General features: G+C 50.5%; 10 protein-coding genes across 10 annotated transcripts; 6 read left to right on the top strand and 4 right to left on the bottom strand.

Annotated features, from left to right (window-relative positions):
- Window positions 1–332: 332 nt before the first annotated feature.
- On the bottom strand, window positions 333–2,678 carry EJ05DRAFT_306996 (uncharacterized protein). Its single transcript, XM_033740655.1, has one exon. It carries the CDS (start codon window positions 2,537–2,539, stop codon window positions 497–499), a length of 2,043 nt encoding a protein of 680 aa, XP_033602152.1. The 5' UTR covers window positions 2,540–2,678; the 3' UTR covers window positions 333–496.
- Window positions 2,679–4,118: 1,440 nt separating this feature from the next.
- EJ05DRAFT_306991 (uncharacterized protein) lies at window positions 4,119–4,547 on the bottom strand. Its single transcript, XM_033740654.1, has one exon. It carries the CDS (start codon window positions 4,506–4,508, stop codon window positions 4,266–4,268), a length of 243 nt encoding a protein of 80 aa, XP_033602151.1. The 5' UTR covers window positions 4,509–4,547; the 3' UTR covers window positions 4,119–4,265.
- A 1,710-nt stretch (window positions 4,548–6,257) lies between these two features.
- On the bottom strand, window positions 6,258–7,985 carry EJ05DRAFT_436721 (DUF1253-domain-containing protein; the record flags this gene model as incomplete). The annotated part of the gene is made up of 1 exon (XM_033741761.1): window positions 6,258–7,985. The coding sequence occupies one exon, from the start codon at window positions 7,983–7,985 to the stop codon at window positions 6,258–6,260; it is 1,728 nt and encodes a 575-aa protein (XP_033602150.1).
- Window positions 7,986–8,823: 838 nt separating this feature from the next.
- EJ05DRAFT_498904 (uncharacterized protein) lies at window positions 8,824–9,934 on the top strand (the record flags this gene model as incomplete). The annotated part of the gene is made up of 2 exons (XM_033746749.1): window positions 8,824–8,843; window positions 8,902–9,934. The coding sequence occupies 2 exons, from the start codon at window positions 8,824–8,826 to the stop codon at window positions 9,932–9,934; spliced, it is 1,053 nt and encodes a 350-aa protein (XP_033602149.1).
- Window positions 9,935–11,603: 1,669 nt separating this feature from the next.
- Window positions 11,604–12,872, top strand: EJ05DRAFT_498903 (branched-chain amino acid aminotransferase; the record flags this gene model as incomplete). The annotated part of the gene is made up of 1 exon (XM_033746748.1): window positions 11,604–12,872. The coding sequence occupies one exon, from the start codon at window positions 11,604–11,606 to the stop codon at window positions 12,870–12,872; it is 1,269 nt and encodes a 422-aa protein (XP_033602148.1).
- Window positions 12,873–14,857: 1,985 nt separating this feature from the next.
- Window positions 14,858–15,676, top strand: EJ05DRAFT_306901 (uncharacterized protein). The gene has a single exon (XM_033740652.1). It carries the CDS (start codon window positions 14,956–14,958, stop codon window positions 15,565–15,567), a length of 612 nt encoding a protein of 203 aa, XP_033602147.1. The 5' UTR covers window positions 14,858–14,955; the 3' UTR covers window positions 15,568–15,676.
- A 665-nt stretch (window positions 15,677–16,341) lies between these two features.
- EJ05DRAFT_306904 (uncharacterized protein) lies at window positions 16,342–16,797 on the top strand. Its single transcript, XM_033740653.1, has one exon. It carries the CDS (start codon window positions 16,454–16,456, stop codon window positions 16,703–16,705), a length of 252 nt encoding a protein of 83 aa, XP_033602146.1. The 5' UTR covers window positions 16,342–16,453; the 3' UTR covers window positions 16,706–16,797.
- Window positions 16,798–17,196: 399 nt separating this feature from the next.
- On the top strand, window positions 17,197–18,684 carry EJ05DRAFT_526434 (uncharacterized protein; the record flags this gene model as incomplete). The annotated part of the gene is made up of 2 exons (XM_033748866.1): window positions 17,197–17,231; window positions 17,281–18,684. 2 exons carry the CDS (start codon window positions 17,197–17,199, stop codon window positions 18,188–18,190), a joined length of 945 nt encoding a protein of 314 aa, XP_033602145.1. The 3' UTR covers window positions 18,191–18,684.
- A 1,290-nt stretch (window positions 18,685–19,974) lies between these two features.
- Window positions 19,975–21,042, top strand: EJ05DRAFT_430906 (uncharacterized protein; the record flags this gene model as incomplete). Its single annotated transcript, XM_033741556.1, has 2 exons — window positions 19,975–20,254; window positions 20,309–21,042. Coding segments are annotated over 2 exons (1,014 nt in total), but the record flags the coding sequence as incomplete, so codon positions are not given.
- A 415-nt stretch (window positions 21,043–21,457) lies between these two features.
- Window positions 21,458–22,296, bottom strand: EJ05DRAFT_437086 (uncharacterized protein; the record flags this gene model as incomplete). Its single annotated transcript, XM_033741773.1, has 3 exons — window positions 21,458–21,607; window positions 21,692–22,077; window positions 22,140–22,296. The coding sequence occupies 3 exons, from the start codon at window positions 22,294–22,296 to the stop codon at window positions 21,458–21,460; spliced, it is 693 nt and encodes a 230-aa protein (XP_033602143.1).
- Window positions 22,297–22,327: the final 31 nt, after the last annotated feature.

Genomic DNA, 22,327 nt, shown 5'->3' with positions numbered 1-22,327 from the left:
CCGCATCCTCGATGCATCGTACCTTCGTACTCGCGCAAAACGCGCAATACCAAATTTTTTGGCTATTCCTATCGAAACACGACCAACGTCTGTTGAAAAAAAAAACAAGAGTGAAGAGTAAGGTTTTGGCGCATCCGTCCGACCTGGGCCAGCAGATGCAAGGGTAAGGCGTGCGCAATAGAGTTAAAAGCAACTAAGGACGAGGATGATAGACCGTGTGTTCCGACATGCCGCAAGTGATTCCGACCCAAACGCTAGATGTGATGATGACAATGACAATGCAACAGATGGGAATGTATGAGAGTAGTGGAAACAACAGTCGCCCGGAAGGTCTATCAGGTGAGAGAGTACAAGAGAGAGAGAAGCGCACAGACGTGAGCGCCGAGGGGTAGGTAAACAAGCAGACGAAACGTGAAAACAGGTTAAAACAGTCTTTTGGAGAAGTGAAACAATACATTGAATATCCAACACAGCAAACCCTGAAAGTTCAAGGTGCTTATTGTTTTTGAGAGGGACCAGCTTTCTTGAATCCTTGAATACCCTTTCTGCGCTCGCATTCTGCGTCACTGCCGTCGTCCACAACGACGGGATGATGAGCTTGCATCATGTCGACGTCGCGATCAATCTGAGAGACGGAACAATTGTCATCTTCATCGTCCTCATCATCGTCATCGCTGACTAGACCGGGATTAGATTCAAGAGTATGTGGACTTAGCCCGACTGGCGACTGTGAAACCGGACGACTATTGCTATTTTCAAGCGAGGGAGTCGCGTTCAAGTTCAGAGCCGTTGGAGCGCGATGAGCTGGTCGGGTCGACTCGGATGAATGCGCCTTCTTGCTCGTTTGACGTTGCGAAAGTGGGCCCATACCGCCACGAGAGGGCAGACGTGCCATTGGTTGACTCTCGGATGTTTTGTGGTTTGGGCTGTGGGGAGCTGAACCGAGTTCGTCATCACTTGGCATCTCGATGGCAGAAAGATCCACTTTTGTCTTTGCAGCCGCTACGGCGTCCCTCAGATTTCCAGAAACACCACGCTTCTCGAACAGAGTGTTGAGGAATGGCGTTTGGGGTGATGGGATAAATGAGGAGCCATCGCTTAGCTTGTTCACAGGACTCGCCAAAACAGGCGTCGAAAAGTAGTCATTCCTTTTGACACCAGGAGTAAGGGTGGGAGTCATGAGAGCATTGACCTTCCCTGCAGTATCGGCGCGTGGTAATTCGACTGGCGACGCTTCAGTCAGTCGCCGTGGTGGCAGAGACTTAGTGATGATTTGCGCAGGAGTCTTGGTTATAAGCGAATGAACGAAAGGCCTTGGAGCAGACGAGTATGCTGTGATCGGAGTAGCAGTAGTGGCATTGGTTGGAGTGGGCAGAGGCGTTGATTGAACTGCTGTGGGGGTTGGTTGTGCTGCGCCGGCTTCTTGGTCGTCGACAGGTCGACCTAACTGACAAGCGGCGGCATCGTGACTTTTGAACACTAGCTGATGTTTGATACGGCAATGATTGAGAAATCCCTGTGTGTTGGAAAAGTTGCTGTGACCGCAGTCATTGCAGAAAAGTCGTACCCATTTCCCGTCACTGGACCGCTTGTGTAGCAGCGGATCGACCTTGGGCACATCTTTAGCCGGTTCGCCGCCGATTGAAGGGAGGTTCAAGCCAAAGGTACTGTTGCGCGACGTGCGAGACTTTGATCCGTTTAGAGGATCGAAGTGTGCGCGCGTCGCTTTTCGGCCTTCCCAACCATTAGATAGAGAGGAAAGAGGGACAGAGTCGAACTTTGGATCTGGTATGAGCCACTTTGCATAATGCCTTGTGTAGGGGCCGTCAGTGACACCCCATGCTGCCGGGTGAGCAGGCTGTGAGTGACCAGGTGCCGGTCGTAGAGCCTGACCGGCGCCGATGGTGACATTTTCAGACATGCCATCGGAGCCGGGAAAGGGTATGATGTGACATCTACGCAGCTGCTCTAGTGCGATTTGGGCCTTGGCCAACTCCTGATCGATCAAGCGTAGTTCTTGATGCTTGAATAAGATTTCAAGGTTAAATTGAGTTTCGATAGATACTTGCAGCGGAGTGAGACAAGCTTCCATGTCTGCTGTGTCGGATGGTTGAACAACATGAGTGTTTTCAGCAACGGGCGGAAGTGAAGATGGCGCGCGCGCAACCGAGTCAACGGCAGTTTCCTTGCCGGCATCTGGAGAAGGTGTAGGGCGCGGGTTCACGTTTCCGTGTTGAAGAGGAAGATCCTTCTTCTGCTCGGCAACAGGACCAGGCAGCACCTGCGATGCTGGAACAGGATCTGTCACAGAGGTAGTAGGGGTGGCAGTGGTAGGCAGCACCTCACGTGGTGTGACTTTGGCTCTCTTCTGTACGGCTACCGAGTCGAGCAGGTCTACACTATCAGTCCGTTTGCGCTTGAAGTTTGCAGTCGGGATAGGAAACTGGCGCGGCTTTGAAAGCTGTATCTTTTCGCAAAGTTCATGTGGCTGAGGCTCAGTCGCCCATGGAAGCCTAAACATGCCACTCATTGACTGCATGATGGGCAACGACGAGGCAGAGCGACGAGAAGATGCGAAAAAGTAGAGGCTTCAAAGCTCATCTGAAGCAGCGCGTGAAAGACGCGACAGCGATAGAAAGTGAAGATGTTATGACGCGAGGCAAGTGGTGACGTCGCAGACTGACTGGAGCTTCAAGAGGGCGAACTTCGGCTCACGAGCTTCAGATCAGGGCGCGAAGCGCGAAGACAGGGAGAATAGTGAGTCAAGTAGTCTGCAGCAAGTGCAGGGAGAAAAGTAAAAAGGAAGAAAAAAGGGTCTACTCGAGAAGTAGAGTAAACAAAGAGTCGGTTGTTGAAGCTGTAAGAGGGCGATCTACGGTCGAGAGCTGACGTGGTGTCGCGAAGAGAGAGGCGAAGCTGCGGTGTTTGGGAGAGCCAGAAGGCGAGGCAAACAATGGAAGACGGCAGAAACGGAGATTATTAAAAAAGAGGTAGGGTCGTGAGTCATGAGAAAGAAGGAAGCCTGGTGAGTAGGCGGCGAAGAAAACACAAACTGAGTGAATAGCTGTGTGTGTATAGGGTGGACGAGGTGAAGCTGTGATAGCTGGTGAAGGGTGTTGTTGTGGTGGTTGTGAGAGAGAGAGGGAGAGCTTGGGCGGGTGGAGGTGGAGGAGGTGGTAGTGGTAATAGTGGTAGTGGTAATAGTGGTAGTGGTAGAGAGTGATGGGGAAAGAAGATGGAAGGGGGAGAATGGATGGGAATGGAAGGGGAAAACCAAGGGAAGGGGAGGGGGGGGGGGGTAAGGTGGATGATGATGCGAGGGAAGATGCGAAGAGAGGGCAGAAGAGAGAAAGTGGACACGGAAGACGGAGCCAGCATCCAGCAATAATTGACGTTTGGCCGCACACCTCGACCCCCTGTTGCGTCCGAATGCGGGTGTAGCGCGATGCACAGGCCCCACGCAGCGAATGAGAGTCGACGTCCGCAGCAAATGAGGATGCGCAGACCGAGACAGGGCAGGATAGTGAGTAGTGTGTATTAGTACTTATTAGTAGTATTAGTATTATTAGTAGTAATTAGTAGGGACAGGAGCGGACAGGACAGCTAGAGGGCATAGAGCAGAGGACGGGCAGAGGGCAAAGGGCACATAACTAACACTAATACAGGGCGCAGAGTGCGTGCATACTCATAGCAGACGGGGGTGACGGGATAGAGAGGAGTAAGGGGCTTTGCTTGCCTTCGACTTCTTACGCCTCAGGCCCAAACTCAATACTTCTTCCAGCTTTCATTCTCCACAACCACCTGCACATACACCTGCACGATAAAACAAGGCTTCAGCCACAAAAAGTAAGCATGTCTGTCTGCATTCATATTCTCGTACAACCTGGATTCCATTCTTGCTGCTGCTGGCTGGTAGTGCTTGTGCTTGTCTTTTCCTCCGGCTGTACCCTTGCATTCCTGGCTCAATCATAACAGAGCACGAAAATGTCCTGACATCAACCTCTCCGTGATGATACGTAGCTAGTTCGTTTGCCGAGCCTTGGGACGTGGACTGTGTATACGTAGTTGCTCCACTGTCCACTGTCCACTGTCCGCCTGGAGGGTGGATGTCAGGTAGACTGCCCAGCTTGCCTGCGTGGCTTCTTCTTGTTTCAGCCTGGGCCTTTGCCACCTTGGGTCTTCGTCTGATATTAATGCGCTCATGGTCCGCCCTACTTTTGATACCTAGGTAACTACTAATATCTACCACTATATCACAACTAATATTAGCTGTCTATACTCAAGCGAATTTTCCAAGACAGATCCTTTATCGCATCTATCTCTGTCCGGCCTTGATGCCACATTCTTTCGCAGATGGGCTGGGCCCGTCGCTGATCGCAGTCGCAGTGTATATATATGTGTGTGTGTGTGTGTGCTATGGCTCCAAACCAAATCCAAATAAGAAAAATTCCCGTCGTACCGTCCGTCGTCGTACCTTTTTTTACTCTGCTGCGCTGCGCAGACGCCATATGATGAACATGATCTTCGCACCCATCCGCGGTCCCGAGGTCTTTCTTTGGTCTGGCCACTCCCGGCTCTGCGGCTCGCCTTGCTTGCTCCCACGCTTCCGTAAGCCACACCACACGCCCGTTGGAATGCACTTCCTACAGTACTGCGATCGCAACACCACTGCAGCTGTACTGTATACATATTCACTAAAACTGTTATCCCGAGTACACTTCCATGTCTCTGCGCATCGTCGTTGCTACGAGAAGATGATGGATCTGCGCACTACGCGTGTCTGATTACGACACTACAACCGATTACTTGCGATATTATTTAATTAAATGACTGACTGGACTGACTGACCACGTCGTCCCAAGTAATAGCCAAGCATCCCATAGCGCTCTCACGGATTGCGTCATATTAACCTCTCATCTCCCGATCAAATCAATAGAACGCGCTCGTCTCGTGCATCCTCGGCCTAGGGCCAACACCACCGTCTCTATCACGACTCTTGACCAGGGGGCTTCGACAGCTCGACACCAGCTACGTCCTAGGGCACTTTTGCATTCTTGCGTGTGGCGCATGGGATGTGGAATTCGCTCCTTTCGTTGTACTCGTTATTAATTATTACCATCAGCATGTGCTGGACATCAATCCAGAGTGCCAGACGCGCTGGTCTATTTCGAGCTTGAAAAGCCTAGCATCCTTGCATGATGCAAACAGCCAACCACGTGGGGCCGGTCTGCACTCTTCTGTTCGATGGATTGAATGTCCGCCGCCTCTCGTAATAGTCTTGATAAATCATGAATCTCTTGAATACAGTATGAGATGAGCTACTGTCGCATCTACCGGTATTGACCTTCAGGCTCCAGCAACTGCAACATAGATGAGTCCTCCCGTCACCTAAATCCGTAACCAAACTACTTGCGCCTCATAACAACCAACCAACCAACCAACCATCCATCCATCCATCCCATCCAACTCCCACTCCTCAATCCTCCGCAGCGCAAAACCGCAGCGCAAAACTCCCACCTCCCATCTCAACGACCAAAACAACCAGCCTACCCACTCCTTCTAGCCGCAGCCCACATAGACTAATTATTTATCTCGGGCTAGCCCTAAACTCTGATACCCGCGTCTTTCTCAGCCTTCTAGTAATTAGGGCCAGACTGCTTACCACACAGGCACTAAACCTACCTAAACCCCCCTCCCCCCGATACGGGCTGCACACACACACCACACACCTCCCCCCGGCCTAGTACCACCACCATCTCTCGACACCTTAGCGCAGCGCGCGCGGGAGACTGCTTGCTTTGCAATTTTGCCTTTCACGGAGAAATTGACGCGAAACGTTATTTTTTTGGTAGGAAGTAGGAAGGATTTGTGGATTTTTTTTTTCTTTCTCTCTCTCTCGTCTTGGTGTTTTGGCGGCTTTGACGAGGGAATGAGTTGTGGTAAGTTGGCGTCACGTGGGACGTCACGTGGGACGTCACGTGTCGCTATAGTTGGATCGGGTCATGTGATATGGCTTTGAATAATGATATGTTGTTTGTAACGTACTAGAACTCGTATGAGCTTTTTGACGATGGTGGGACGGATTTGATTGACTGGTCTGTCAGGATGTGTGTATGCTGCATCTGCGATAATCTAGATATTCACTATGTGTACTCACTGTCACGCAAACAGCTCGATGTCGTTCAAACACATGTCGTACTTTGCACAGACTCATCCAACAACCAACCTCACAATCCCACACCAACAACCAAACACCCCTACACAAACTCAAAAACATCCCCCATCGCCTCCCCAACCATCCCCCTCACCCGCTCACTCCCCACAACCCTCTCCAGCCCCAGCCCATCCCACCTCGTAAACAGCATCCGCACCCGCGCCTCCCCGACCCCCACAACCCCCTTCTCCACACTCGCCAGCACCATCTCCAGCCCCTCGCCATAAAACACCGCATTATCCGGCACCCCATACCACACCACCGACCGGACGCCCCGGATGCGATACCGCTGAAAGTGGTGCGCGCGCCCAGAGTACAGCAGCACGGAGAACCGGCCTGTGCCGAAATGCGAGCGCGCCTGTCGCACCTGTGTCGGGGACGAGTACTCCGAGATGGCGCCAAAGGAGATGTTTTGCGCGGCGGTGGAGGTGGCGAAGAAGTTGCGCAGGCGCACAAAGTCGTAGTAGCTGGGTACGCAGACGAGGGTGCCGGCGGCGGTGGTGCTGCTGTTGGCGGAGGCGCGCTTGCTGCGTGCTGCTAGGGCGGGCACGATGGCGGTGCAGAAGTGTGCGAAGCGGGTGTCGGGGGCGGCGAGGGGAGAGGGCGCGGCGATGCGGTTGAAGGTTTGCTTGATGGGCATGGGCACGGCGAGGTGGCCTGGGTAGTTGGCCGGGCAGATTTTGACGCGGCCGGCGATGTTGCGCATGTGGGCGGTGAAGAGGGCGTTGAGGTCGGGGGTGAGGTAGGCGGCGAGGAGGATGGTCTGGCGGAGGAAGGGGGAGTGGGCGTTGAGGCACCAGTTGCGGACGCGGCTGAAGTCCGTGCCGGCCGGGTTGCGCGGAAGGGCGTTGAGGTGGGTGAAGATGTGGGTGAGGTGGTCCCAGTTCTGCATGAGGAGGGCGTCGGCCTGGTCGACGATGCAGATCTCGATGGAGCTGAGGAAGTCGGTGTTTGGCGGGCTGCCCTTTTTGTCTGTCGTGGTGAGCGAGCGGCGGAGTCCGAGTGGGGAGGCGAGGATGATGTCTGAGTTTGCGAATTTGGAGAAGAATTTGACCGTTTTGCGCGTGAATTTCATGCCGACGCGGAACTCGTCGTCATTGTTGCCGGCGAAGAGGTCGATGTAGTCCGCTGGGCGGTCGGACGGGATGGGGTTGTCGAGGATGAAGGCGTCTTCGAAGCGTTTCTTGTTTTCTTGTTGCTCTGGAGAGGCAATGGCGAGCATGGCTTGCACAATCTTGTAGCAAGCAGACCGTGTGGCGGTCAAGATGAGAACTTTAGGACGAGTAAAACCTTGATCGCGGAGTTCGAGGCTGCCTGTTTTATCGCGGGCGAGTTTGGTGTTGTTTTTAATGATGCGGTCACGGGTTTTGTACAGGTGATTGAGGGCATGAAGAGAGACCAAATTTCGCAGTCGATCTGCGTTTGAGGGTGTGCGAGCTCCGAAAAGGAGGTCTTGGTTATCGAAGATGATGGGAAAAAGTGCTTGTTCCAGAGCCGTAGCCTTCTTGAGAAGCTTTCGACTCGCTTCTGAAAGCCGCGGTTTTATATTGAATCCCTTGTCAACGAGCCCTTCCACTCCTGGGACATGCCTTGGAGTGAAGTTTCCTGGGTACTGGCCGGTCATTTTGTAGTCTGCGCTTGGTGACAGCTTCTGAGGCGTCCAACTGTTCTCCTGGGCAGCTTTGATTTTGTTGCTCAGCTCGTCCTCATCCGGATTCGCAAAGTGCAGTTCGAACGGGTCGGTCTCGTCCTCGTCGGCAGAAGATTGCATGTCATCATCCTCATCGTTCTCCGGGCCTTCCTCATCGCCGTCGTCCTCTGCATCAGGCTCCATGTCTAGCATTTGCTCTTCTTCATGCTCTACTGAGTCCTCAGCCATGTCACCTGACTCCCTCACTCCATGCTCTTGAGGTGCGCGGTCAAGCTTTCGACGCTTCCTTTGCGGCTCTGTATCTCTCGTAGTCGACTTAAAAGATTGCAGTAGGGCATTATATGGCACTAGGCCTGAAGGTCCTTCATCCTCACTTTCACTTGACGCTGATATTTCATCATGATCATCCGATGGTATACTTTCCACATCGTCAGGAATGTCACCATCTGCATCGTCTGAGTCCTCATCGTGTGTTTCTCCTAGGCGCGCGCTCGCGAACTTCGAAGTATTTCCGCCTCGTCCACGTCCACGTCCACGGCCACCTCGACCGCCACGTCCTCGACCTCCCCGGTCTCCAAACCCTGCGCGACCACGCCCTCCACGCCCACCTCGAGACATTCCATTGCCCCGAGGCATCCCGTTACCTGGCGGCTTATTCACGCGGAAACTTGGCATGATTGCAATCGCATTAGCAATCCTCGTGTGGAAGTGTTGCTGTGCGATCTTCTCGCGTGGTCGACAAAATGATAAAATTTCCATCCAGGCTAGGCGTACATGCCAGAACGGCTTAAGCGTCACCGCCGAAACAAACTAGCTCAGCCCTACGGGCGCTAATTAACTAAAGGCAACGTTGGTCGTAAAAGTGACATTCGAGAACGTCGTTTCATTGCTTCGCTGTCTTTTTCTGTTCTTCTGTTTTCTTTGGCTCCATGCTTGCATTACTACCACGAACGTCGTTATGAGTGATACCTGGAAAACGTATGCTCAGACTCTAAAACTCATCATCATGGACGCAACTAACACCAGCTTCGTGTAGGGTCAAGCCGATCGCATATGCATTAGGTCCGACCATACTGCTCTCGTATGGACCAACGGTATACCGGGCCCTCTTCTCGAAACGCCCTGGCGTTACAATACGGCCGGTCCCTCCTCATGTCGCTCGCGCCCAGAATATCCTCTTCGTAGCTGCCGTCGTCTTTCTCATCGCATGTTTTCCGTACTTCGCGCCAGAAAATATATATCACAAAACGTCCACAACTTTCACATATTTTCCTACGGCAGATATCTTCGAGAGGCTCGCAGACTTTCGCTCTCCTCTCACGGACTTTGATCAAGCCCTGAAGGCAAATTTTATATCGAGACAATGCCGAATGGTATACGCTGCGTACGGGCCAGAGGCGCTGGCCAACTGTTCATTTTGCAATTGCGACCACGAGCATAGCTACTTCTACTATAGTGTGGCAAGTCTCGCCATGCCGCATCTGCTCAATACAGCCATACTAGGCTTGGTTACATATAAGGCTGGTAAAGAAGGAATGCGCTGGAGAACATGGGCCACCATCCTCAGCTTACTCGTTGCGGCGGGGGATATCGGAACTATCTGGAACTTTGACGTGAAGCGAAACGATACGAAGCTTGTTGAAGATGTCGATTTTCTGCACTGGAACATGCGAACAGGCAGATTCGCTGCGCTCTTCCTACTCGATATAGGATTCTATGCCCTTATTCACTATACCTCTACCAATCGCTGGCTAGCCCAACCACCTTCGATATCAGAGCGCCTGGAAGAGGTCACCAAAGCAAACGAAATACTGCGTCAAAACATGAACAACCTCGTTGCGTTGAGGAATACTGTAATGCGAGATCCAGCATTCAGAGATAAGACTCTGAACTACTGGACCCAAGAGGAACGACTCATGGGTGAGATAATGGAGGAACCAGAGGTGGTGGAAGGTGTCAACGAAGCCCTGACTAGAGTGCCCGTTGACGATGTGAAACGATTTGCTGCAGCGACTAGCGGGTTGATGTTCCAACAATTGGACGGCCTCAAGCAGCGGAAAGGCGTTTGAAATGTGTGCCAGGCAGATGCATATTGGGTATTATACAACTGGATAAACATGTTGTTAGCATTTACGCGGCGTTTCCATGAGATATCCACTACAATACATCACCGGTCGATCCAGCATCCTACGCATTACTCACATATGAGCTGGCGACATATAAACATGCGCGCACTTCCGGTAATATCCGCTCTGCGAGAGTCCGACTTGAAGGTTAGTCAATAACGCCAATTGATTGAAAGAATTCCAGGCCATGCGGTCATGCGTATTGAGCAATGGCGCTCCGGTATCGCAAGGTCTGACTGATAGAGCACATGCAAGGCGTTCTGGTACATAACACTGATATTTGGCCCCTACATCAATCTGTATGAGTCACTAGTAATCGCAACATGCGGAGAGATTTACTGTCCCGGAGGCCATCTATACGCACCGGTCCGCACGAATCCTTGGCACGATGTTTACTTTGGGAATGTCTCCAGCATCGATGCAGACTCCGACAGATTTCCAACAGATTCAATTATATCCATAAGATCTAACTGTTCAAGTCCACCTTCGTATTTCTGGCATGCATGTAGCTGACGACAGCTCAACAGAGACATCGGTAGCATCAAAAGAGCAATTGCATGTTCAATAGGGCTATCCCTTCTACCCATGTACTTATGCATCTAGCAAGCAAACATGTTCATGCAGCCCATTCATTTTATCCCTGCCAATTCTGTCGGCTTGCATAGATCTCGGATCAACGCTGGCTCCACCATACCACGGTTGTCCAGGTCAGGCTGCTAATCATCACGTTGATACAGGTCGAAGTTCTCGCTCGACTTTCGAGGCAGATATCTACTGTGTCAGAACATCAGGCGTATATTGTAACGCTAAAGGCGTTTCATCAGCTGAAGGAAAGGCGGTCAAGTATAGAGCGCTGGGTATGTTCCTTTCTTGCAAGCGCGCACAACAGATCGACTGCCTATTGGAATAGGCATGTATCACGAGGCCAGGGTCCAGTACTGACTGACCTGGCGACACAGGCGACATTGTGAATGTAAGGTATGAAAAATCAAATGACCACGCGGCTGGAGGCGACGCTGAATCCTGATATAATTACGGGAACCGACGTTGGAGTAATGCAAGGTATGTCGGTCGGCTTACCAGTCGTACTCATAGCCGCTAGCGTCAGTCAGTCAACATTTACGCGGAAATCGTCGGCAATTGGCGGGGCCGCCTGTGAAATCTTCGAACCTTCCTTGCAGCCCTGAATCGCAAAAGGCGTAGCCAATACCAGTACGAGTAGTCGGATTGCATGATGCTTCTCTACAACACCAAGCTTACATCATGTCCGCGATACCGGCTGACTAGAATAGCCCATCGGCTCAAGTTGGGCGCATAGACTGCGATGGCGAATGAGGACCCACTCGCCGAAAGTCTTTGCTTCCCACTTGCTAGATAGGGTCTTGTTGCGAAGAGTCACAGGGGTGGTATAAAGTACTACTTTCCCGTCCCTCTCTAACAAATACTGTTTCATAGCAATACTTCACACTTCAATTCACTTTTCTAAGTGACGAGTCGTTTTCATACTTCCACCTACAATTTCAAAGCCATTGATTTTTCTAACTTGCTTCTTACGTCTCATCCGCTACATACTCTTGACCATATCCTCCTTGTGTCCATGGCGCCCTCAGCAATGCCAATGGAAGGTTCCTCAACCTCTAAGCTCACCAGCAATGGTGTAGCTAAGAACATTGCCAACACCGCTCAGTCCATCTCAACTGCACAGCCAACGACGCCTCTCCCAGAACTAGATGCCTCTCTACTACAGAAAACTCTCACAAACAACCCACGTCCAGTCCCCGAACTCAACTCACCAGAAATCGCACAATCGAAAACATGCACCGATCATATGATCACCGCATCCTGGTCCGTCACAAATGGCTGGGAAGCCCCCGAACTCAAGCCGTACGGCCCGCTCTCCCTTATGCCAACCGCCTCTGTCCTGCACTACGCCACCGAATGCTTCGAAGGCATGAAGCTATACCGCGGCTACGACGGCAAACTACGCCTTTTCCGCCCTAACTTGAACTGCAACCGCATGCTCATGTCCAGCTCCCGCATCGCGCTCCCCGGCTTCGATCCACTCCAGCTCGAAAAGCTCGTAATGGCGCTCTGCGAGCAAGACGGCTCAAAATGGCTGCCCAAAGACCGGCCGGGAAACTTTCTATACATCCGCCCCACGATGATTGCAAGCGACTCCACGCTCGGAGTGCAGCGGCCGAAGGAGGCGCTGCTATACATCATCCTGTGCTGCTTCCCCGTCATGGACGCGTCAACAGCAGGCATGAAGCTCCTTGCGTCGCAGGACGACATGGTGCGCGCGTGGCCGGGCGGCTTCGGATATGCCAAGGTGGGCGCGAACTACGGACCCTCATTAGTGGCACAGGGCGAGGCGCGCAGGATGGGCTATGATCAGATTCTCTGGCTCTTTGGTGATGAGTGCAATGTCACGGAGGCAGGTGCGAGTAACTTCTTTGTGGTGTGGAAGACGAAGGAGGGCGTGACGCAGCTTGTTACTGCGCCGCTGGGAGAGAAGATTATCTTGGATGGCATCACGAGGCGTTCGACGCTGGAGCTTGCGCGCACGAGATTGGTAAATGGCTGGACGCCTACGGATGGGAGTTTGCCGGGCAAGCTGGATGCTATTGAGGTTGTGGAGCGCAAGTTTACGATGAAGGATATTGAGGAGGCGTATGATGAGGGTCGCTTCATCGAGGCGTTTGTTGCTGGTACGGCGTTTTTCGTGGGTCAAGTCAGTTTGATTCACTTTCGTGGCAAGGATCTGAACATCGAGATGCGTGAGCACGGATATGCTACTACGCTGAAGGGCTGGCTGAGCGGGATCATGTACGGAAAGGAGAAGCATGAGTGGGCAGTCATTGTGAACGAGACTGAGTCTTAAGGCGTTAAAATGGAGACACGATTGTCGAAATATTGTTGTACATATGGCTGGCGTTCATCGACTTATCATGCCGGCGTCCATTGGCTGGAGGGCGGATGTTTGCATAGAGTACGGAGTGTGACCGCAACCTGGCCTAGTTAAAAATATTCAAGCAGATACCCTCAAAACTTGTCTGACCTAAAGTTCATATTCGTAGTACCAAGCAATGTGCGCAACGTAATCTACAAAGTGATCAAAACTCCAGGACTCCTCAACAAGATTTTTATGAACATTCATAAGTTTCAAAGTCTCAATACTCGAATGTTTATGCTACATTTCCAGCCACACTTGTAATGCTTCCATATCTCCTTCACCATACCATTAATTGACTAGTTCAACGTTCCACACCCTGATAAAGCTGATATAACAATAGCTATGAATGAGACCAGAGAGGGCAAACGTAGTTTCATACTCCATCACGCGAGGAAGACTGCCCTCCTCCATTCCACATTCTTTAGAAACTTATACATACATAAACGGGTAGTATTTTTGACCAAAACAGCGTTATATACAGCCAACTATCTACACATCAATATCTTTTTCTCATCGCACACGTCGACTTCGCCTTCGCCATGACTGCACTCGGGACAGCATAATTGTATACGCTATGGCTTTGGGCACCAGTAGCTGACCACTCTCTAGGCCAAATCAGACTCTGTGAATATAACCAATGGCGGCGCTACCAGCACTGATCTAGGAGCCATTCACGCAAGCCCCGATGCCGTCTAGTCCTTTTTAGTATTCTGGGATTACGAAGGCAGAATCCTTCCCATTCGAAATGGTGGTTAACATATTTCGAGACCTTCCTCGAGGCATTACTAACAACCTGTACGCGCAGAACCTATGCAACATCGAGGCTCTTGCAGCATTCTGCATACCTAGCTCACCAAGCATTCCATTCCTTGGACGTATGCTACAACAAAACATGATGGTATCTGGAAAGAATTGTATCACTTGCGGGAGGTAAGCAAACTTCTGTGTTACTAATCACATTCTGGAGAGATGATAAGTGATGTAGACCCTAACGAGTTGTGCCAGGGATTCAATAGTAGATGGGCTGATGATAACTTTGAAGAGTTGTACTATCGTCGCAAAGTGCCGCCGGAGATAGGTGAGCATGAGCTTCTGATAATAAGAAAATGGTGGCACTCCAGATAGTAGGCACGTTTTGGGTCACGTCCAGTGAGCGTGAGAGCATAATGAAGGTGACAGAGTGATATGATGAAAGAATCATCCTGATAATTACAGTCGCATCCTCCTAAAAATAAACCGGGCTTATGTCGGATGTCTTGAGATAAGACGAACTCAGAGAAGCTAGATTAAGTCCAATTCGGGTTATGGTTGATTGTGGTAGTGTCATCACTTACTTCAAACGGTTGGCGTAGCCAGTCTGTTTAGCCAGATGAGGAATTTGAGCAACAGCTGGATTTGGAGAAGCTGCCATGTCATCTTGACTTCATACAACCATTGCATATTTATAGCTACCTTGGGCCTGAATTGCTGGAGACTGCTCGTCATACATGAATCGAAATGCTCATACGAGTTTCAAGAAGATCCTGGTGGGGTAATTTCGCGCAGGGAGATGCGTGAGCGTGTCAGGATGCGGGATTTAAGGCTGCGAAGAGCGGCCACTAACCTCTCGAGAGTAATCATAACATCGTCTCGTGAACCTTCGCGGACTAATGATTTCCGCAAGAGTGAGTTCTGCGCTTATTGTTTATATTGATCCCCACTTCCCCGGAACCTGTCGGAGACTGCTGTGCCAAGACGAACGACATTGACCATGGGCAAGCCTAATCACGGAATCGCATCATACATAGGTATATATCGATCATCTCAAGATCCACGACTTGTATCGATAATCGGCAACATGAGCTGCACCGAGGAAGTGCAATGTACTGCAGAAGTTGGAGGCCGACAGGTATGTCTGACTGCATGATTCACCGACCCTGGCATATAACTGTTGCCGCCTTCAAAGGCATGCGTATTCTAAAGTTTCTACCAGGACATTGTTCATTATATCAAGTCGACGCGAACTTCCGAAATGAGCGACACTCCACCATTCCTGAGACTACCTGGAGAAATACGAAACATCATCTACATATACTCGTTCAACATTGAGTTCCATTCGCGCACATCCGTCCACGAGCAGCTCAAATTTACGCGCAGACCGAAGGGACTCAGCAATCTGTTCAGAGTGAACAAACAAATACATCAAGAAGCTACTACCCTCTTCTACAAAGATTTCTTTCCCAAATTTCAGCTCGAAAATCTGGTTACATACATGGACATTTATCGCTTCGTGCACAAGGTCCCCGTGCCATATCGTGGGCTCTTCATGGGCCACATAACCAGGGTTTCGATCGATGGGCAACGCATCCTTGATCAGGTGGGATTGCACAGTAAATTACCGTGGGTCTGTACCAACGATGTTGCGAACGGGGACTCCCGCACAACGGTAAAGCAACTACGCGGTGACTGCTTTCTTTGCACACGGTTCACTTCGTTCAGCAGTACATATGGGTCGAATTACGATTACGACCGCATCACTCTTACTGGACACCTTGGCCGCATTCAATGGACGAAGACTTCCCCACCCAAGATACATTTCAAGGCGCCTCAGCGAATCGATTGGAAAATTGATCAGCAGAAATGATTTGCTGTTATACAGCTTGGGTGGGCCTGAAATCTCTGAACATCATGGCGTTTGCATATCAGGGTATGATCCCAAGGGTTTACAACGATGCATCACAATACTTAGTGGCAATGTCAATCTACTTCTTTGGCGTCAAGCATGTTTCCACCCACTAGCTCGTCATTTTCCGGTAACGATAGCTTGACGTTCAGCCTTCAGGCTATGTGACTCCGTCGTCTATGCGAAAACATCCTTCCCCAGTCATCAGCACTTTGGCCGATAAACTGATGAAAGAAACAACTCAAGTAATAGCGTCAGCCCGCGACAGTGCAGTGGTACGAGCGACACAATACCCCGACAGTGGCGAGCAAGCCCACCACCGTCGAAGCTCAAGAAAAAAAATTAGGAGTAATGTTTGACCGACTCTATGGACGGAATAACAAGATATTACTCTTGTCAAGAACAGATACTACACTTGATCTAAGCCTGAATGGCAAGAGAGCGATGGGAAAACAACATCTGGACTGAGGGAGTGTTGGTTTATATATGCTATGGATTCTAGGCAGTAGGTGGTGTGAGTCAGAAGAGTGGACATTTTAGTGTGCAGGCAACAGCGCGCCATGGAATCCTTCATATCCAGGATGATTTTGATTGGCCCAGCACCAGTGGAAGGCTCCACCATCAGGTATATGATGTTAAAAAGACCGAATTCAGCCTAGGAAACGCAGAGTGTTTCCATTCGCTGCGAAGGTGGCGGGTTGCTGCTTCCATAATGGAGTATACAAGCTAGTCTTATACATATTATGCTGACATGGTGGGAACGTTATGGCTGCGTATGTTTTCATACACTTACACGGGCATATCTCCATACAGTACTAGGACATTAGTCTAGGCACATTTCAGGCACATGTCAGGCTGCGAAGTGTCCCCAGACGAATGTCCAGTCACTTGTCGTAAACGGAGTTGTCTTTTTTCTTCGTCAAATACTGCTTTTCTACTCGAGGTTATAGTTTATGGTATATTTAGGCTCTCTTTCAGCGTAAGATCAGGCGTGAACTTCTACTTTCCGCCTTTTTTCGTCTCTCAAGTATCATATCAAGCAAGCTACATATTCTCGTCTACGAAGACAACTGACCAAGTTCCCCCGTACCACAAATAAAGGGGTTTCTTAGGTCTGGTGATCTTTGTTCTTTGTCTGTCTCCTTGAAAAGGTTTCATTAGTAGCTGAAGGCAATTATGTTCTGGTAGGCCTGTGCAATATAGGCATATAAGCTCTATTCAGTCATCAAAACACACCGCACCCAATCTCGACCTTTATTGAAGTATAGATCTATGAGTATGCCTACCGAACAGGACTATAATCTACGATGAGCAGAGATTCCACTGATAATGTTTGTCTCGAAAGCTTGGAACGACGCGTCACCTGCTCTGCACTGTTGTTGTAAGGACAACGCGGTATGGCAGTCTTGTTCACTTGACCGTGCAGATCTCAATCCAGCAAATTGCGACTGCTAGCGTGTTTCTACAGCTTTAAAAGCTGTGCTACCTTCACCGCAGTTTCTTTCGTCTACATCCTTCATCCTACCTCGCAGAAGGACAATTCTAAAGCGGTGTATACTTTCATTCAAAGGGCTCCTCGTGTAAGCTAAGATGGATCCTGAGTTTCAGCGAGGGACGAGGTTCAGGTAAGTCTTTCTCTTTAGTGTTCGTCGTGGCAGGATTTACATCATATAGATACCTCACACGTGGTGGTACTGTTGGTTTGATTCACGGTCGCGAGAAAACTGAATGTTCTGTGCATCTCTACCTGCTTGCCCAGGTCTCGACTACTTTCGACCAGCAGTTCAATGGCTCGTACCGTGAAGTTGCATTGAATAAATTGGTTTTCGACACCAATGAATGGCAGTCAGCAACCGTCGAGAACTTTGTTGACTGGCTATACGACCGCCCGGGAACACTCCAACAGATCGATACTGACTCTCTTGAGGCTAAACTGGAGCTCTACATCTTTGCGACCCATTTCGAGATCCCAAAGCTGCGCTTTGATGCCTTGTACTTTCTTTACAGGACCATTAACCAACGCTACATTATCCCAGAATATAGCACAATCAAGGTTGCCTACGACAGACTGCCCAAGGACTCCCCTGTGCGCAAGTTGTTTGCAGACAGCTTCCACCTGTTCTTCAGACCTGCCCACGATAACACGGAGCGCCTAGCAGCCGAACTCTCCCGCGCACCACCAGAGTTCTTCATGGATGCTGCCCTTAGCGACGCGAATAGAGCTGGTGGGAGCATCTTTGGTCTTCCTGGCCTTTGCCGATACCACGATCACAAGCCTGATGCCGAAAAGGCGGTTTTGACGGCTTGTATGGCCAGCCAACGGGCGATCACCAAGTTGGTGACACAGCAGTTCATCGACAACGGTAGCGAAGAAAACGATGATCACGGTAACGTCTCTGGTGAGGGACAGAATGGAAACCGAGCCCCAGTCTGGGGATTTCCATCCGCTTCCACCGAACCAAGGTCAGATGTTGGAGGAGACGACAACGATGGAAGCTGGTTGGAGCCAACGGCCCCAGGACTTCGTGTCCGAAACACACCTCATGACCCTATGTATGGCACTAGCGGGGAACCAGTCCTTTGAAACACCAAAGTATCGTGCGCTTTGCAGCAAGTATCGAAGATGTGTTCAGGTCTTTTACGGTATGGCTTGATTTGCCAAGTGTTGCAAAAGGGACCATGGTGCCACTTTCATCTGGACTCACACAGATGCTATATTCCTGCCCATTCATGTTTCTAGCGACCAGTACGGAAAGACAGACAAGTTCGTCATATTGGGATTTGTGATTTGCACTACTATACCGCTCCAGTGTGGTGTTGCATAATGTAGCCAACCTACGTAACAAAGGATTGCCACTGCCCAACATCTGTGTATCAAGAGCCTTGATTGTGACCGTGATGTAGCAGTTATAGTTGTCCTCTTCGTGAACTATACATGATTACCTTATACCGTTAACTCAGGAAAATGTCATCTACTGGTCCTCCACAGTCCAGCATGGTAAATTGACTCGTCAATGCTGAAGACTGGGAATGAAACACCATAATTAGCTAAAAGGGAGCTATGAAGTATATAGCAGAGATTGGACATCTGTATGGCACCATCGACGGCTTTCACGGGCATGGCTAAGTCACTGTAGAACACTTCAAGCGCACGCTCTACATTGAGCTTCTTTCCATTGAAATTCGACTGGAACAACAAGCTAGTGTCTTTTGCGCAAGAACACCAAACTCTGGCAACTTCGTCTAGATTCTTCCAGTCCCAACTGAGAAGTGCGAGCCGTACATATTAGTGGAATAAGCTTTATAAGAATGACAACGCAAAGCGGAAACTTGATGAGAGAAACTAGAGCCCCGGTGAAACAACTTGCAAGCTTCCCTTCGATGCTTTGATCAACGAACTGAACAACAGTAGAGTATTTTGAGAGACTACGCAAAGATTTGAGAGAACTTGATATTCGAGGCGGCAGTGAAAAGGCTCAGACGTCTAGATTCAAAAACGGAGGAAAGATGAACAGGTATAAATTAAAAGTGTCGAGTTGGAGTCGGCTGGAAATTGATTTCCGGACGTCAGTTCAATCTCGAGATCCAAGATCTGGAGCTGTTTCGGATTCCGGAAACTCGTACTATGCTATATTAGGAAGTTCGTTTGCACTTGGATGTGACAGCCAGACACAGTAGAGATTTTGAGACTTCGAGCCAGACAAATAGAGATCTTTAGATGCATGGCATCTCGTTCAAAGTCAAAGTAAACTAGCAATCTTTTTACTCTCATTGTCATCATCGGAAGCCGGCATCGGGAGGGGCAAACTTCACCCACCGCACCACTCACAACCTTCCTTTACCGGCCTACCAACACCAACAAGACTGTTGGAAAACTCCACTAAACGCCGCCACCGTGGACTGCTTACCTTCGAGTCATGATCAGCCGTCTTTGTGCTGGCACTGACTGGGGTCACACGCTGCCATCATGTCGCCCGCTTCTGCTTCTTCCTCTCTCGGCCTGCTTCGAAAGCCGTACGATGTATCAGGATGAGCATTGAAGCAGACAGCGTGGGCAGAAAGGCACCCGTCAATAAAGAGCATATTAACAGTGGCCATGGAAGCTTGAATGGCAGAGAGAATCCCGGTCTCGATGAAGCTGTGCCGGGTCATAAGATGTCTGTAAAGACCGAACTTGGGGATGCTGCACTACATGTACCCACGATAGAGCGAGGCCGTACACTGTCGTTCGACTCTGTCAACTTTCTCGGCGGCATCCGAAGTCCCAGTCGTTCGCGGAGTCCACTATACCCACCACAGCAGACGACCGTGCAGAAGAATGGCACGAAGCAGAGCATCAAAGAACGAGCACAAGCCTCGCTGCTCTCGTTCTGGCAACGTAACAAGGGCCTCGTCATGGTATTGATCGCACAGTTCTTCAATGTCCTGATGAACGTCTCAGCGCACGTACTCCAGAGGGAAGGAAACCACGGTAAAGGCTTACATCCATTCCAAGTACTTTTCGCACGCATGGGCATGACCTGGATCCTGTCAATGCTGTACATGTGGTGGAACAAGACAGAGCACTTCCCGCTCGGTCTGAAGGAAGTCCGGGGCCTGCTGTGTCTGCGAAGTTTCGGTGGCTTCTTTGGCGTGTTCGGCATGTACTGTACGTTGACCGTCTCTCCAAAAGTATTACTGACCAGCACACTCACTCTTCTAGATTCTCTCCAATACCTCCCTCTGTCCGACGCCACAGTCATAACCTTCCTCGCCCCGTCTCTCGCCTGCTGGGCCTGTTCGTTTTTGATCAATGAACCCTTCACCCGCATGGAGCAAATCGGCGCATACATTTCCATCCTCGGCGTCGTACTCATTGCGCGTCCTACATTCCTTTTCTCCAGCACTCCACCTACCGTATCTCCGCCAGCCAGCGGCGTCGCCGACAGCGCACCAGTAACGAGCAACACGACTAATGTCCCCATTATCGACTCCTACAACTACGCCGCCGTGACACCCTCACAACGTGCCGGAGCCGTCGGCGTCGCCCTTCTCGGCGTGCTCGGCGCAGCCAGCGCATACACCACCATCCGCTGGATCGGCAAACGGGCACACCCACTCATCAGCGTGAACTACTACGCAGCGTGGGTTACTTTGGTGTGCTTCGTTGCCATGACCGCATTCCCGTCCATCGGCTTCGTACTCCCCGCAACACTGCGCGAGTGGGCCTTGCTGACGTTTCTTGGGGTCTGTGGGTTCACGATGCAGTTTCTACTGGCGGCGGGCTTGCAGGCGGAGAAGAGTAGTCGGGCGACGAACATGGTATATACGCAGATGCTGTTCGCGCTGGGATTTGATAAGTTGATATTTGGGACGAGCCCTACGGGCATGAGCATTGTTGGGAGTAGTCTGATTCTGGGGAGCGCGATTTATGTTGCGGTGCATAAGGAGAAGACTAAAGTGAAGGAAGAAGTAGTGAGGGATGAGGAGAGGGGACTGGTGGACGGGTCGGACGATGGAATTGAAGAGAATGAGAACGAGAGAGGTGTACAGCTCCGGTCGATAGGAAGATAGAATAATAGAAATGAATATGCATAAGCTCTATGGCGTCTGATACGTGCGATGTTGATGATATCCTGGATTAACATAAATGTACGGATTTTCATGGCTCTTGTTACTTTCTCACATAAGTCGTGCTGTCTTACAACCTCTGATATTCGTTTACTCGTAGACATAATGGAGACGATGTCCGAGGCGAAATCCATTCGCTCCAGATAGTCCGGCTACGTCTCTCGCATACCCGTCTCTGAACGCTCTGTCTTTAAAGGTCTTTCAATATAAAGATAGTAAGTAGGATGCAGATACTTCACCCTTAAGTCAATTTCTGCTTGATGAAAAATGCGCGTAGATGCGTAAGCTGCCACGCGCAGGTAATTCCCAGGATGAAGAGTTGCACCAGCGTCCACTTAACGACGCGCGAGTTGGTGGATTCAGATTGATCACGGAACTCGGCTTCGCGTTCCTGTCGTAAAATGTCAGCCCTCGAGCTCCTCAGTCACCATGCGTCTTTGTAACTCTGTACACAGCACGACCAACCAGTACATACCCTTTGGAAAACCTGCTCCCTGCGAATATCTTGCAACCGCGTATTCAGATCCCGAATCTTGGTCTGAATATCCTTCATCTTGTCCTTGTCATTGGCCTCGATCTTACTCGTCTCGCCAATGATCATATCCAAGTTGAACTTGACGTTGCCCGTCATCGCACCGCCGGTCAGCCAGCCCGCAGCCGCAACACCCGACGGGATGAAGCAGATGCGATGCTCCCCACTGTCTGCCGCACTGAAGGTGTATTTGCCCTTGGATGCGCCAGACTGGTTGACAATGCGGTGGTCGTTGTCAAAGGTCTCCTCGACGGTGATTTGGATTTTCAGGTCTGGAGAGACGTTGTATGTGCGAGTTGCTTCGTCCCATTGGAGGGCGTCGTAGTGGCCTGGATATGTCCCAGTCAGTATAGCCTCGACTTCGAGAGGAGTAGTCGCGGGAGACACGAACCGACTACGAGGGTATCTTTGGCAAGCTCCTCAAAGAAGCATTTTGGCGAGTTGCCGTCGAAGTAGAAGTAGATTGCGTGCGAGGGAAGGACAAGGATTGCGATGGAGAGGAGAGTCAGAGCAGTGTGTATACTGCTTGGTATTGTTGACCGCGCCATGGTGATATGTGTTTGTGGTGTCGTGGAAGAT

This window comes from Pseudovirgaria hyperparasitica (assembly GCF_010093815.1).
Source record: "Pseudovirgaria hyperparasitica strain CBS 121739 unplaced genomic scaffold EJ05scaffold_5, whole genome shotgun sequence".
NCBI classification, from domain to species: domain Eukaryota; kingdom Fungi; phylum Ascomycota; class Dothideomycetes; order Acrospermales; family Acrospermaceae; genus Pseudovirgaria; species Pseudovirgaria hyperparasitica.
This window is presented reverse-complemented; position numbering and strand designations above follow the sequence as displayed.